The sequence below is a fragment of the Meleagris gallopavo genome, chromosome 5 (assembly GCF_000146605.3).
Source record: "Meleagris gallopavo isolate NT-WF06-2002-E0010 breed Aviagen turkey brand Nicholas breeding stock chromosome 5, Turkey_5.1, whole genome shotgun sequence".
NCBI classification, from domain to species: Eukaryota; Metazoa; Chordata; class Aves; order Galliformes; family Phasianidae; genus Meleagris; species Meleagris gallopavo.
The window spans coordinates 28151562-28167612 of record NC_015015.2 but is presented as its reverse complement, the minus strand read 5'-3'; the positions used below and the strand labels follow the sequence as shown (position 1 = coordinate 28167612).

The 16051-nt window shown below is 37.5% G+C and overlaps 1 protein-coding gene across 12 annotated transcripts in view; it reads left to right on the top strand.

The window, feature by feature from the left end:
• GPHN (gephyrin) overlaps positions 1–16051 on the top strand; it is a 227754-nt gene that overhangs the window by 187142 nt on the left and 24561 nt on the right. For all 12 annotated transcript variants that reach the window (XM_031553589.1, XM_031553587.1, XM_031553583.1 and 9 more), the window contains 6 exons: positions 359–451; positions 2476–2531; positions 7820–7939; positions 12491–12549; positions 12776–12929; positions 14042–14163. In XM_031553589.1, the coding sequence (XP_031409449.1) occupies positions 359–451; positions 2476–2531; positions 7820–7939; positions 12491–12549; positions 12776–12929; positions 14042–14163 (604 nt within the window). The remainder of the gene's footprint in view (positions 1–358; positions 452–2475; positions 2532–7819; positions 7940–12490; positions 12550–12775; positions 12930–14041; positions 14164–16051) is intronic.

The following is a 16051-nucleotide window of genomic DNA, read 5'->3' as shown; positions in this document are numbered from 1 at the left end:
AAATACAGAACCACATGCAATTTTAAGAGATTTCAGGATAAACAATATATTTTTTTCTGTTTGATCACATATCAGAGCTATTACCTCTGTGTTTGGTTACCTGGCTTTCAGATCAACTGTCAATGTTTTTACCATAACGGATCATTTACTGCTGCTCCTACAAAAAGATTCCAGTTTGTTTGTTTGTTTCATTTATGTAGAGGTTTAGACAGAAATTAAGAACCTGGGAGATCTGATCTGTTCATGAGATCTCTCACGTACATGTTTCATCCATCAGAGCACACTGCTGTCACACTGTTTTCTTTTTCACTAGTTCTAATGACATGGAGCATGGTCTTTTCTCTTTTCTCCCTTATAGATGGAATGGGCCGAGTCCTTGCTCAAGATGTATATGCAAAAGATAATCTACCACCATTTCCAGCATCTGTAAAAGATGGCTATGCTGTCAGAGGTAAAATCTTACTTCCTTAACATGCAGTATAGAGCCAGTAAAACTACTTTTCAACATGTCTTTCGTTTACTTTCATGTTTTGTCAGTCAAGCAGGATGTAGTCCAGTAAGCTTTCCCATGGACATTATAAGAAAATTAACTTTCAGCTCTGCAAGATAGATTTGACCGGAGCTGTCTGTTATCCATGTGTGTGAGAGACAGGCAGACCAAAATGGCCAGTAATTTTGGCAAGAGAGTGCAGATGTAGCCAGAGAAATACAGGTAATATAGTGCTGAAAAAGATGATAGGGGAAGCTCTGAGTAGTATGCTGCTGACAAGGGCCTTGGGAACAAGAGAATTCTGTCTTGCAACTTGATTGCTACAAGGTAAGGGAAAGCAAAAGTTTTGTTTCAATAAACATGCAGAATGATCAGAATGGTCATGAACTCCGTTCTTAACAATTTCTGTGACAGATAAGGCCCTAATTTTGGTGGTGTATTCAAATAGAATAACAACATTATTGTTCTTGTAGATCTGTTATCTCAGGGTATGAGAAACAAAGCTTGTAGACTGAGATTATAAAGGATTAGCTCCAAAACCTTGTCTAGTTCTTCAAGCTGTATCAGTTTTATATCATCTGTAAACCTTGTCTCCTTATCACTATTAATTAGGGAATAAAATCTAATTCAGTAATATTTTATCGATTTTAAAATAATATAGCCATTAGGGATTTTTTCTCTTCTTTTGGAGGATCATCCCAATGCATTTTTTAGGTTTTACTACTATATTCAGTAGTATTACATGCATTATTCAAAGACAAGTAGTGGTAGAATCTCTCTGATTTCCTGGAAAAAAAAAAAAAGGCCAAATGTAGACAGATCTGAGAGAGCCAGAACAATTTCCTCATTACAAAAAAATTTGCTGTTTTACAAGAAGGTTTGATTTAGGTAAGAGTACAGTTCAGTTTTAATGCTATGCTGTCGTTATGATTCTGTATATTTAGCAAAGAAACAGCTAATAAACTTGAAAAATCAAATAACAGTTAATTTGTGAAAATCTCTGAACCATTTCACAAAGAAAGCAGTATTGCTGCTATCAGATGCTTAGGTTGGAGATTCCTATGTTTTTTGTGTTCTGCATTCTTTGATTATGCTCATTCGTATTTTAAAGATTTTTACTACAACGATGAAGACTAGACGCTTCCTTCATTTATAATGGAAACAGGGACTTTTTACAGTCTTTAAATTCTAGAAAGCTGGAGCTTTCAAAGAAAACATCACTAATGCAACTTCACTGTAAGACCTTTGAGGCAGGCAGAAGCTTGAACTTTGCTAGGATTCATGCCTTTAGTGTCCCTGTAAAATTACAAATCTGACTAAACTAGAAGTCCTGAAGACTTTCAGTTTGTTAAATCAATGATCTCTGACTTTTAATTTCAAAATGTCTTCAACAAAGGATTTAAGGTAACTAGTTCAATACTACTTCCTAAAATTACAAAACAAAAACAAAAAGGTAGAGAATGCAGATTTCTAAAGCAGCCCTATTGCCCTTCAGAAAATCCAGCCAGTGTAGTTTGTAACCACTGCGCTTGTCCACATTCTCCAAAAGCAGAAATAGAATCTAGAAATGTCAATAAAGTAGATAACAGACTGTGTGAAAATGTGTGATTCCTATGTGTTGGTCTCAGAGAAAATTTTGCTCACAGTGGGACATTCTTATACATGTAAGTTCATGAACTCCCTTAAGTCTTTGTTATTAATGTAATTTCTCCTCATCTCTTAATCCTGCTTCCATATCACCAGAAATCTTCTGTTAAAAATCCTATGGTACCTGTAATTTATATAAAATATAATATAATATTTATATAATAAAAAAATAATAAACGACTTAAAATCTAAAATGTTTGCAAAACTTCCATAACCTCTGTTGTAATTAAACTGAAGAACTCAATCTTAGATAATTCTTTAGCTCTCCCACTCTTAATTTCTATTACCGTCATTTGTTTTGGTTCAACCTTTACCATTTGTGTTGTCCATCTTAACAGCTGCAGATGGTCCAGGGGATCGATTCATCATTGGGGAATCCCAGGCTGGAGAGCAGGTAGGTACAATTTCTTCTCTCATTTTTCTTTTTAAGTGTATTTTTCTCTTGCAAGGTATTGCTTTGTATTTTTACAAGCCTCTCCAGGGCTTCCAAACTCAGTATTCTTGGAGGTGGCAGGAAGTAGGACACAGCTGTAAAGCCTCCTGCTGTGTGCCTTGGGACATGATTTCAAACAGTGAGGTAGTACGGTTACATAAGGAACTAACAAGGATATCCTAAAATACTTCAGAGCATTGTGCTGACATGTCCTATAGGAGCACATACAATAATGTTCTGCCCTAGTACAAGGTTAGAGGACACAAGGTTTCTTATGTATTACAGTTCATAAACAGAGAGAAGCAAGATTTAACCCTTTCTTGCTGACAGACATCAGCCCAGAAACTGTTTCCACAAAATGCTTGTATATGTCGCCCTGATTCCTGCAAACAGAAGTGTATTTAGAATTTTGTAAGAAGCGTTTTAAGAAAGGTAACAATCTGAACAATCTTGTGGAAGCATCAGAAGCTTGATTTGCCTCACAGGGGAGCCCAGCAGCATAGTTAGCACTACTGTTCCTTTTCTGTTTGTTTAAAGAGTCCTTGTCCTCTTTAGCAGATAAATGGATTGAGTTTAAGGGAAAGTTGGGGTAGCATCCATTCGTGACCTGCCGTGTCATATAAGTATTCATAAGTAGAGACTGTGATTCGCTGCCAAACTCAAGAGTACATTTGATAAAATTTCTATACTAATACTAGGATGACTGATAGAAAAAATAATCAGTTATGTTCTACCTCATTCATTATTCTGTCAATTTAATTATACCTGATACCCTCCATTCAAGAGAACATGGGTTATCTAAAATTTTTCTCCAGCTGCTTCAAGTCCCAGCATATAATTCTGATCAAAATCTAATGTATGTGAAATGATGGATAAACGGAGTAAGTAGCAGGCAAACAAAGCAAACAAAGCTTTGTTGAGGATTTTACACTATTATCTGTAAAACTGCTAAACCCAAAAGTCTCAGGTAAAATAGTTGCATTTCATACAGTTGTTTCAGATTTTAGAAGCATTACCTGTTGCAGGATTGTAGCTTTTTTTTCCTTTTAATGGAGTTGAATTGCCTATATATGCATAACAAATGCAACATTTCATTTTCCTAATCACGGTAGATACAGGTGCATGATAGATAGGTGCAGCATCTCCCATCCATTGTCATGAATTATACTATAGTGGCATAGGCATTATCTCAATAATAATACTCATATGAACTTAGATTAATGACTGTTATACAAAATGTATAAAATTACTAAAAATAGTAGAAATATGTAGATTAGTGGTTCCAGTATTGTTATATCTGGCTTGAATTTTCAGTCTTTCTGTCTGTATTTTCTAAAATACAGAAGATTGTCAACTATACCTACAACCTTTTATGTGATCATTATAAACTATCAAAACCAACAGAGCAATCTGCTGTATTATCATTTGTATCATTATTTATCTGTCATCAGTATTCTTATTTTGCTAGTTAAAAAGCGTTATGGCACAGCAGTGCTTGCAAGCAGTACTGGTAAAAAACTGTGTGCACTTAGAACTGCCCACAGGTCTGAGGGGTTTTGATGTCCTAATCAGTTCAGCAGGTTTGTAGTAAGGATGGAAGAACAAATGGAAGACTGTTCTCCTCCTACAAAATTTAGTAGCTCACAAATGTGTATTTACAGGGACAGTCTGTCCTACCAGATTAATTGGAATGGGGGGCATGCAGAGAGAGAACAGTTCTGGAAATCCCAGCGGCAAGTAAGAAAAATGAGGCTGTTGACCTCTGAATAATTGGTCAGAGGTTTTCTCTTGGGCCAACACATCTTCATGTTCATCTCCTTCCCAAGAAATGATTTATAGCCATGGAAGTCTCCTCAGTCTTATTTCACCCTTCAGTCACTCTCAGCAGCAGCAGCATACTGCTTTTCATGTTACAGACCAATTAACTGAATGATTCACAGCAGGGAGTTCAAAATAGGTTTAGATTTGGCTCCTCCTGTAGGGAGAAAAAGGTTATGTAAATGCTACTTAAAGAGGAAGAAAATGGGACTGAAAACTACAGAGCGACCACATAGACAAGCTGGACATTTCTGTATCAATCTGTGAATTGTATATTATTTTCTCAATTCCATTTCCAGATGGCCATGCTTATATTAACAGACGTTTTTTTATTTAGCATTGAAGAAAACTTTCAGGCACAGCCCTGCTTTGGAGAGCTTAGGACACATTTGAGAGCGCTAGTCAAGGGCCATCAGCAGAGACTCTGTGAAAAACTAGACCACAGGGAGCAATGATTTTCTTCCTATAGTTGAATAGCTGAGGATTAGAATTTCCTGGAAGACCAAAGATGTTTTTAAGAGGAGCTGTGACTAACCATAATGGATGGATGGAAACAGACATTTTTCATCTTTCCATTAACTTGACCCTTTTTACAGAAAGGAGCATGGGTCATTGTAAATCTTGCAGGAGAGGTGTAATATTGTGCAAGAGAAAATGCCTGAGATGAGGTTATGCTTGACAGATTACTTCTGGTTTTAGTCAGTGATTAACATAAAAACGCATTATCAGTGATGAAGGTGAAGGGTAGAATCCTGTACTGCCCTATTGCAGGTAGGTGTGAGATCACAGCGACCTTTAAAAGAGCTTCTGTGAAATTGGTGCATTAATATGCTTTCTGAGAAGCAGTAATCTCTTCACAGTGTCTAGCACAGAAGGAGAAAACAGCCCTGTCTTTTCCCCTGTCTTCTTTATAAAGTTCATCTGACCAAATTCACAAAGGACAAAAAGGAAATGAAATATAAGAGCAGTGCAACTGATTATAAAAACAAATGTTACTGCATCGTAAATTTGTTTAAACACTTTCATCACTACACCTCAAAAAAATTAACTTTATATGGTAATAAATTCCAAAAACACGGATATTTACTGCGCATTTTATCACCATAAGCACTATTTTCTGATGGAGTCCTATGCATGCATTTTTTGTCATTGTTGAGGCTGAAAAACTGTATTTTAAATGGGTGATTTTTTTATGCAAAACATTTCTCCGTTAAAATTTGCTGCTAAAAGACTAATTATTTAGTAAGTTCAAAACAGTATTACTTATTTGTAATGCACCTACAGAAATATGCAAAAGAGCTCCCACACTCCCAAGGCATAAGGTTTGCTTTTTGCAACGTTTGTTTTCATAAAAATCAAACCACCACGCTGGACAGGATTATTTTCACTTACTTTTAATTATATTCAGTGTAAATAGCTGCATCTCAGCTATTCATCAACAGTTCCTTGAATAATCCGTAGTGAGAATTCTGGTTGAAAAAATTAAGAAAGTATTTCTTTCATCTTATTTGTGTTAGATGCCTACTTTAAGATAACATCAGTCTTACTCGGAAAGCATATAAACCATGGCATGCTGCAACTGTGAAGTCTTTTTCCAGTTTATCTTTGCATTTTATGTTCTTCTCAAAGGATGTTAGATTTCCTTTACACTTAGAAAATGGCCAGTATTCAATCAAATCCAAACTCAGTGATTTCTTGGGATACATAGAGCATTACTGTGGTAAATTAGGTACAATCCATTTACAATCTTTCCTAGTGCCTTTGTGCCAAAGAAGAAAATACAGCAGCCTTTGAAATACACACATTCCAAAGGAATATTCACATTTCAGACATTACAGCTGCACTGAAATGGAGTAGAATAATGGACAAGGCAAACACAGCTATGTACATTTGAAACATTGGCCACCTGTCTAGAATTTACAGATGTCTAACAGCTTCCTGTCAAAAGTCGTAGAGTGTATCACTGCTGTGCAGGAGCAAATAATAGTGCTTGGGCATTACTACTTTGAAGTCTACGGGTAGCTATCAAATATGTGCTAATCACACTCAGAAGGAGAAGTCCTGGACACACTCCAATGTTGCATATGGAATATAGAGTCAATGTGTACAGGAATTATAAATGTGACATGCACAGAATATGTTGGATTGATCACAACTGTGTGTATCATGTATGCTAATCGCAGTAAAACCCAAATAAGTTGGCCTTACTGAGGCATTGTGTGGAGCAAACACATTCCAGCAGTAAAATCTCAATTTTTATACAGCTTTCTTTAGCTGCACTTTATGACAAAGATTTTTCTTTTCATTTCTCATGTGGTTGTGGCCAAATTACAGTTTTACTCTGGACTTTGTACATTTGTATTAAAATAGGCTTCCTGGTGTGAAACGTTATTAAAATCACATCACTTGTTTTATTCTGGTATTTTTCTGTTCTTTGTATGCTTCTCACGAAACTTTTTGATGTACTGCATCTTTATATAATTGTAGAGCATTATATATTTTAGTCTTTGCTAAAGTGACGTTTGCGAAAATAAGTATCCTTTGTGAACTGACTCTGAACTGTCTCTCATTATGAGGAAATCTGCTTAAAAATCAAGCAGCAGGTTATATCAGAAAGTATCTCTTTCTGATATAACCTTAGAGATTTAGAAAGGGGCCTATTAGTGACCATCTAGTCCAGCTGCTTGATCTTCAGGTCTAACCAAAAGCTACAGCGTGCTATTAAGGGCATCATCCAAATGCTTCTTGAACACTGACAGGTTTGGGACATCAACCACCTCTCTAGGAATTGTATCTGACCGCTCTTACAGTAAAGTTTTTCCTGCTATCCAGCCTGAACATCCCTTGGTGCAGCTGCGTGCTTTTCACTCATATTCTATCACTGAGTAGTGGGGAGAAGGAAATGCTGCCTCCCTCTCCATTTCCTCTCACCCAGGACAATCTCCATAGTTTTTCTGGGGACTGAAGTTAGACTAACAGTTTCTTGGATCTTGTCCTGTGTCCTTCTTGTAGGTCAGTATAGCAATCCAGTCACACAATATGTAAAAAAAGTAAAAAGGAAATTCAACCTAAGGATGCAGAAATGTTTATCTCCAGACATGTAGTAGATTTTTGCTCATGTAAATTTCTAAAGGTCTCCATTTAAGTGTGACATTTCTGAGCCAATCAGAATACCACCATATTGCTCCTGATCTGAAAGTTATGCTTATGATAGGAATCTAAGGAAAAATGAAGCTACCTGATATGTGACCTAAAAGCCAGGTTCCTAATGGTTTTCAAAGATGTTGGAGTTTGTTCCTGTCAATATCACTAGCAGTCTAACAAGATACATGCCATACGGAAGAATTTTATTCTTTCAGATTATCTTCATAATGTTCATATCATACAAGATTTTTCTATTCAAAACCCAATCGTTTTATTTTGTTTTTCAGCCGACTCAAACTGTGATGCCAGGTCAGGTAATGCGAGTTACAACCGGTGCTCCAATCCCTTGTGGTGCTGATGCAGTGGTGCAAGTGGAAGATACAGAACTCATCAGGGAATCAGATGATGTGAGTCACAAGTTAAAACTCATTTTGCTTTTGGTTGCAGCAGCATGTTGCTCATGGTGGAATCCTGTAGAAGACCTTTTATGTTTATCTTAGAAGTTCAAGGAGTTTCATGTCAGTTCCTAGTAGCATTTCTGTTTTTTTAAACCACAGTAACATTACCACAGGCCTACCTGTCCTGACCTTGATTTTTCTTTGTGGTTGTTATCTGCCAGCACCAAAGTTTTTGGGAGCACAATTGAGTGAAAAGCAAACGCCTCTCAGAGATCTGTAGAACCATAGAATCACCAAGCTTGGAGAAGACCTCCAAGATCATCCAGTCCAACCATCCACCTACCAGCATTATTGCCCATTAAAACATGTCCTTCAGTACAACATCTAAATGTTTTTTAAACACTTCCAGGGTCCACCCACTCCAGTGCCTAAGAGAAGTAGTATTTCTATTTCCTAAGGTTCAACCTGAATCTCTCCTGGTGCAACTTGAGACCATTCCCTCTAGTCCTATCACTAGTTACATGGGAGAAGAGGCTGACACACACCTCACCACAACCTCCCTTCAGATCGTATAAGATCTCCCCTGAGCCTCTTCTTCTCCAGACTAAATAATCTCCCTCAGCAGCCCCTTGTAAGGCCTGTGCTCCAGACCCCTCAACAGCTTTGTTGCCTTCTCTGACTACGCTCCAAGGCCTCAGTGTCTTTCATGTAGTGAGGGGCCCATGACTACAGTCCAGTTTGAGTGTGAACTGTATTCACATTCTGAAATAAAGAGTAGTGGCAATTAGACATTATATTTGCTTCTTTTGAAATGAGCTCATGTTCAGCAGCAGATCAATCTCTCTTACATATAGGTCACTCCAAAAGTAATGTCTCTTACTTATTTCCATGAAAACTACAACAGATACAAAGAGCTCAATAACACTATTTGATAGAGAAAATTCTTAGCTACAAAACACTCTTTTACAGTGTAGTCACTACCATTAGCTGTGCATTTTGACCAGCAAGGAACAAAAGCCTGCATGCCATGCTCATAAAAATCTGCACCAGTGGAACTGACCCACTGTCACAGTTGCCACTACTGAAACACATCACCCACTGCCTCACGGTGCTCATATCCACTGTTTAGTCTCCATACGTTTTCAGCAAGTGTCAGTGAATGTCAATGGGTGCCATTTTTTCCAAATGGAGGAATTCAGTGCAACACCTTTGCCTCATCCACACTTCCATGTCAGACACCATTTGGTCAGACTGCCTCTCTGCTGTTATCTGTTGCAACAATAAAGTGTAACAGGGTATTGGTAGGAAAGTTCAACCTCTACTGCCATACTACCAACGTCCACCTCTGACATCATGGTACTATAATACTAATTGTGTACACACAGTCTTAAAGCAAAATGCCTTTTTTTGATGGTGCACAGGCAGTGTCTGTAGACAACTGTATCCCAGTTTGTCTTAACTTACCTACATATTTTTCTCTCTTTCCATGTGTTTGGAGAACTATTTCTGAAACATTACCTTGACTTAGCCAGCTGTGATTTCAGGACACTATTGTAATGTTTGCCATCATCTGACAGTTTTACCAGCAAGTAGATGTCTCTTCTTTACACAAATTCTGAGTTCAGTTATGGAATGAAATGTATGCGTGGTTCTCTGCTCATATCAGCCTTTGCTCTGCTGCTGTTCTGACAAGCTGTTCCACTTCAGCATAGCTACATGCTAGCATTGCAGATGGAGCTGGCATGTAAGCACATGAGTTCTAGCATTTGCAGCTGAGGAAGAAAGCAAAAACTGAAACATATTCTCATTACTTTTTTTCATGCCTTCTTACTGTAAATACGTAGATTTTTACATCTGATGAAGTCTGCAAGCTGTCTAGTTTGGCCTTCTTCCTAACACAGAATTTCTTGCGTCAGTCCTGCTGTGAGGTTTCAGACGTGTATGTGTAAACTGTATTTTCTTGTAAAATGTGTCATTGACTTTACCACTTGTTAATCATTCCATTTCCTTTACTGAACAAGTTTTGCTTGTGGCCATTGCCCACATTATCATGACAAGATTATCACATTGCATAGCAGTATACATGATAACATGTTATTTCCTACTTCCTTTTTGGATGACTGCTATCCTAGATTCCACTGTTCACGAGTGTGTTCTCTGCATGTGGGAATAGATTATATGGCTGTGTGCATACATAAACTCTGTATTTCACAGCAAATGGTCAGCCAGCTTCACTGTCGTTTTCCTGCTTTTGAGAGTGAGGTAGAATCCTTCAATTTTTGCTTTTCCTTGAATATGCTATTCTGCTAATCCTGTAGTTAGTACCAATTAGTTAAAATGTTATTTTCATCTCCCTTTTTTATGCCTGGCTGGCTACATATTTGAAGAAGGCTTTTCTTTTTACTGTTAAGAGCTTCTTCAAGGCTGGGATTTAACTGAAACGAAATCTCTCACATCTGAGAAATGTTCTTCTGAAAAGACAGAGTACTTTTAAAAATGGCTCTTTGACCTCTAGTTGTGATAGCAGTACTTAAACACCATAGCAGGGATTCCCCAGATGGCTGTCGAAGTCACAGGCCTGAAAGGAATAACATCTATTCAGCAGGAAGAAAAATTCTCATCAGCTTGCCAGATGCACCATCATTGAGAAATTAGTCCTTGAAAGAACATTCCTAAACCCTTTTTCTTTGAGTTTTTATGTCACCTCCTTGAAAAAAAGGACGTTAAAGTGATCAGTGAAACAAGAGATCTGGCACTGAGACTGAACATCAGTATGCTGACTGTTAACAGCTATCAGAGTGAACCATTCAGACACAGTTCAAAATATACTAATTTACAGCATGAGCCATACTGCCTGATCTACACCAAGTGGGAGATATTCTCAACATGTCATATCTTTGTGTAGTCCCTACTTCTAGCAACCGTGAATTATCTTGTGTTTATAAAGCATTCTGGGACATTCATCAGTTCCACAAATAACAACCTCTGCACATCACTCAGTTGTCTACAGTCATACTTGCCATGATTCTTTCCAAACCTGGGGTTGCTAAATTTCTCAAAAGCATTTTTTTTCCTTGTTTCAAGTAATCCAGGGACCCTAAGGAGGACTTTTTCTATTACTCAAATGCATCAGTGGCACTTGTCTTGATTCCCTAGAAACTGCCTAGCTATTTTTAAAATGTTATCAAAGCTATGGAAAATTCACATCTGACCAACCATCCCCAGAGTGTCATGAAAAATTAAATAATTATTAACTAACTTTTCTTGCAGATTTTCATCACAAGTCTAAATGATCTTTTACAGATTCAGACAGAGATAAGGGAGATATAAGAGTGTCTTAGGCTCTAGCACAGCAATTTTGGACACTAGCTGCTGAAAATAGTCTTTTCTCTTCAACAGGAGGGACAGGTATTAAAAAAACAAAATTTGTGTTGACAGTGTATCTTAGATATAAAATAAGAAATAAGAACTTTTCAGAGTTTGCTGGTGTTCTTCATTTCCTGGTTCTCAAGGGTTTAAATATACCTATTTTCACAATATACAAACAGAAGCATAGTTTGTAACAACACGTTACCCTTAACTTTGGGCTTTTTCTTTAAAGCTCTGAGGCATTTGCTTTGAACTCAGAAAATGCAGTCCATATTACCTTTAAGAAAAGAAAGCAAATCCAAGTGTCTGATACAACACTGTCTTCCCTGCATAGTATTCCAAATGGCAATGACTCACTTTTTTCCATCATAAGACTAGTATGTGATTTATAAATTTGAGGAACTTGAACTATGAAATACTGCATCATAATGTAAAGATACAACCTGTCCCTGCTTAAGTACCTGTAGATTCAGTGCTCCTGACAAGCTGGCACAATCTTGAATTTGAGTACATTTATCATAAAACCATTTGCAGGTTTATAAATTAAATATTAATGGTATAGGTCACATACCATTTATTGACACTGAATGAAACACTAAACCGTTGAAATTCTGGAAAAGTTAACTGAAATATTTAAGTAGGCATCAGACTTTTCAGGACTCTCTCCTGTTCACTGTAAATAAACATGATGAATAGGCCTCTTTCTGGTAAGTACAAAGCTCTCAAATAGAAGTTTCCACTACAAAGATGAAGATCTTGAAACAGTTAGAGCTTGTATCATCTCCCTATCTTTTTGTGGATGTAGTGGCATTTTGTCAGTCAAGTGCTCTTTTAGAAATGCCATCTTTGATATAAGGTTGGCTGAGAGGAAAGAAACCACTTGTAGACCACATCAACAAACAAAGGACATCACAACATAAAGGTATATAAATACAGAGGTCATAAAAATGGCAGGTAAAACTATGCATTTAGTGTTGGTCCTTCCTTGCTGAGCTCATCAAAGATGAGCTTCTTATAAACTTCTTTAGCTTTAACACCTATTGTTGCACAGATCAGGAAAACAGTAATACTTAAATCACAAGATCTCAGTGCAGTGAGTACTGTGAGCTGCCTGGAAATCTGAGATATCAAAACTGCTTAATCTTGTTTGAATAACTCTGCTGACCTTATATGATCTCCTTGTTTTTATAGGGCACTGAAGAGTTAGAAGTTCGAATCCTGGTACAAGCCCGACCAGGCCAAGATATCAGGTCTGTAAACAGGCTGTTTCATGAACAGTAAAAATATCTGTAAGGAAAGAAGGGCTGATGATGATTTTTACAGTCATTGTTTAGCCTTAAGTACTACTGACATTTTGACAATCTAACTAATGATCATCCTTGAACACTTCTCATCAGAAGCCAGACCAATCAAGGAAAGATGCTTTCATTCTCATTCTTTTTTACATTTTGTCTACTATTGTGCTACTATTTTCAGACCTATAGGACATGACATTAAAAGAGGTGAATGTGTGCTGGCTAAAGGAACTCACATGGGTCCATCTGAGATTGGTCTCTTAGCCACTGTTGGAGTAACCGAAGTAGAAGTTAACAAGTTTCCAGTGGTTGCAGTCATGTCCACAGGGAATGAGGTAAGGAAAATAACTTCAGAATCAAGGTCTGAATAATTCTTACCTTCAGCAGAAGAGGAATGCTGTTTTGGATAATGATTTCCACTCTATTTCAAAGTAGACTGGCTTTTTGAGCTATTGTAACTCATGCTGAGACAACTCAGCTTATGCCAACATGAAGTATGAAACCTGTTGTGCTTCCTTCTTCCTTCTTGCTCTCTCACAAATCTCCCACACTGTATTTGCCAAAATTTGGTAATGCATCCAGCCTTGTGCCGGCTGCTTTCTTCTTGCCAACCAGAGAGGAGAACCTATGGGGTACTCAAGGCTATAATTTATACTGCCAGTCATGACTGAAAGAGTAATTTCTTTTGAGCAGCACTCCTCTGTAACTGTTGTGTAAATAGCAGGTAACTTGTCTCTGAAAACTGAATGATACTGCAAATGCCCTTCTGCAGTACTGTATCTTAGTATTTTCATTATTTGTAGCCCATGTTGAAGTTCAGACAAACTCCACTAGCCAAAGCATCAAAATACAAGCATTCTCCACTTTTGTTTATTCTCTACCTTACTATGTAACATTATTGCTGATATATTCTTATTATCTACCCTCCTATGTTCTACAAAAGAATTCCTAATGTATGTAAAATGCAAGTTTACATATGTATGTTTTGTAGTAGAACTTCCAAAATACTCATATGAGAACAAAGCTGTTGTTTCTATTTTCCAAAGCAATTTGAATTACATCTTCATTATAAAGCTTCAAATTTTCTTTTAATACTTTTAAATCTGGATAACAACATCACTGAAGTTCCTATAAAACCATTTAAGTACAAGGAATAACATGGACACTTAAAGTTTGTTTTGATATATACTGTTTGAGATTAGAAGGTTAGTAACCATGGGGAGAAAGCAGGTTTTGCAGACATGGACCAATAGAAACTAAGCAAAATGGAGAATTACACTTTGTAAGGACATCACATATCTTATTAATTTAAATTCACTAAATCACTTTTTGCACATATTTTACATCTGTCTGACAATGTCCTGTCCAATCTGAAGAAGAAAATTCTCATTCATTTAAAGAAACAATGGTCTGAGGAGATTGACTAATTGTATTCCTGGTTTTATAGCTACTGAATCCTGAAGATGATCTCTTACCAGGAAAGATTCGAGACAGTAACCGCTCAACTCTCCTAGCTACTATCCAAGAACATGGCTATCCAACAATCAACTTGGGAATTGTGGGAGATAAGTAAGTACAATATGTTAGTAAGGATGTCACTTTGTATTCATGTGATTCACTTTACAGCAACTGTGGAGAAAAAGTATACCAGAGAAACTGTCACTCATTTTAAGTATCACTGAGTTGTGTCAGTGCATGTCTTGGAGGAGACATTTTACTCTTTTCATTAAGAAATATTAAGAATAATAATTTGATAAACTTTTTATTGGATTTCATTTATCTTATTTTACCTTCCGTTTGTTGAAATATTTATTACAGCTGCAAATTGATTTTATTGCTGCAGTGTCATCACAAGCACTGTATTTAGTACGTGTGAAAACCCATCTCTGTGGAGACATTTCTACGAGAACTATACTTTTTTCTGATCCAGTAAAGGGAGAATGAAGATTTCTCTCAAAGTTTATTTTCCAGGAGAAAATTAATTTAATGAATAATTTTTTGTCAAATGTTGAGACTTGCTAGAAATAGGTTATTCCTTGTGGATGATTAGAAGTAAGGCCAGATCATAAAAAAAAAAATGGAATCTCAGCACTCATATCTCACCTTGACTGATGACAGAATTCCCAAGCAGGGAGACAAAGTTACTGTTGGGGAACAGCTTTTTTCAAAACCAGTCTTTCCTAATGCACATCTTTAGCTTAACAGGAAGTATATGAATGATCCAACCAGTGTATGATTTTATGATATCTGAACCAACCTGAATGATGGCTTCAGGAAAAGCAGATTTATTTGAAGTCTTTGTACACAAAATGTGACACAACAACTTGCAGTGATTCTTGCGATCTGAGGGGAAGCAAACCCTTCTGGATACTACCTCTGCATCCAGACAGCACTCTTGTTTCTCTGGCCTGACAGAACTCAGTAATACCTTTGACACAGTCCCTCACAACATCCTTCTCTCCAAATTGGAAAGATGAATTTGAAGGGTAGACCATTCCGTGAATGACGAACAGGTTGCAAGATCATACTCAGAGAGTGGTGGTCCATGGCTCAATCTCCAGATAGGAATCAGTGATGAGTGTTGTCCCTCGTGGGTCAGTACTGAGATAAATGCTCTTTAATATCTTCATTAATGACATCAACAGTGAGATCAAGTACACCCTCAGCAAGTTTGCAGATGACACTAAGCTGTGTGATGTGGTCAAACATGCCTGAGAGATGGGATGCCATCTAAAGAGACCTGGATAATCTTGAATAGTGAGGCCAGGAAAACTTCACGAGGTTCAACAAGTCCAAGTGCAAGGTTATGCACCTAGGTCATGGCAACGCCCATTATCAGTACAAGCTGGGAGATGAAAGAATTGAACATAGCCCTGCTGAAAAGGACTTGAGAGTAGTGGTGGATGGCAAGCTGGACGTGAGCCAGCAATGTGCCCTCACAGCCCAGAAAGCCAGCCATGTCCTTGGCTGCATCAAAAGAAGCATGGCCAGCAGGTCAAGGGAGGTGATCCTGCCCCTCTACTCTGTGCTCGTGAGACCTCATCTGAAGTACCGTGTCCAGATGTGGAGTACAGGAGAGACATGGACTTGTTAGAGCACGTCCAGAAGGGAACCACAAAAATGATCTAAGGGATGGAGCACCTCTCTATGAGGACAGGCTAAGAGAGCTGGGGCTGTTCAGCCATGAGAAGAGAAAGTTCCAGGGAGACCTGATAGAGGTCTTTCAGTCTAAATCAGCCTTTCTATCTAAATCAAATTTGCTGGGAAGTCAATACCATCAGGTTAAAGTCTAACATAGGGTCGTCATGCAAAACTGTAGCCTTTTACTTAATTGCTTTCAAGAAGAATCTGTGGAGATTCATGGGCACAGAATGTGTGTGAAAAATAACTAATTTTGAAAGCTCTCATTAATAAGTACAAACAGTTTTAGTGATGTAAGAGCCAACTATGTTTTTTT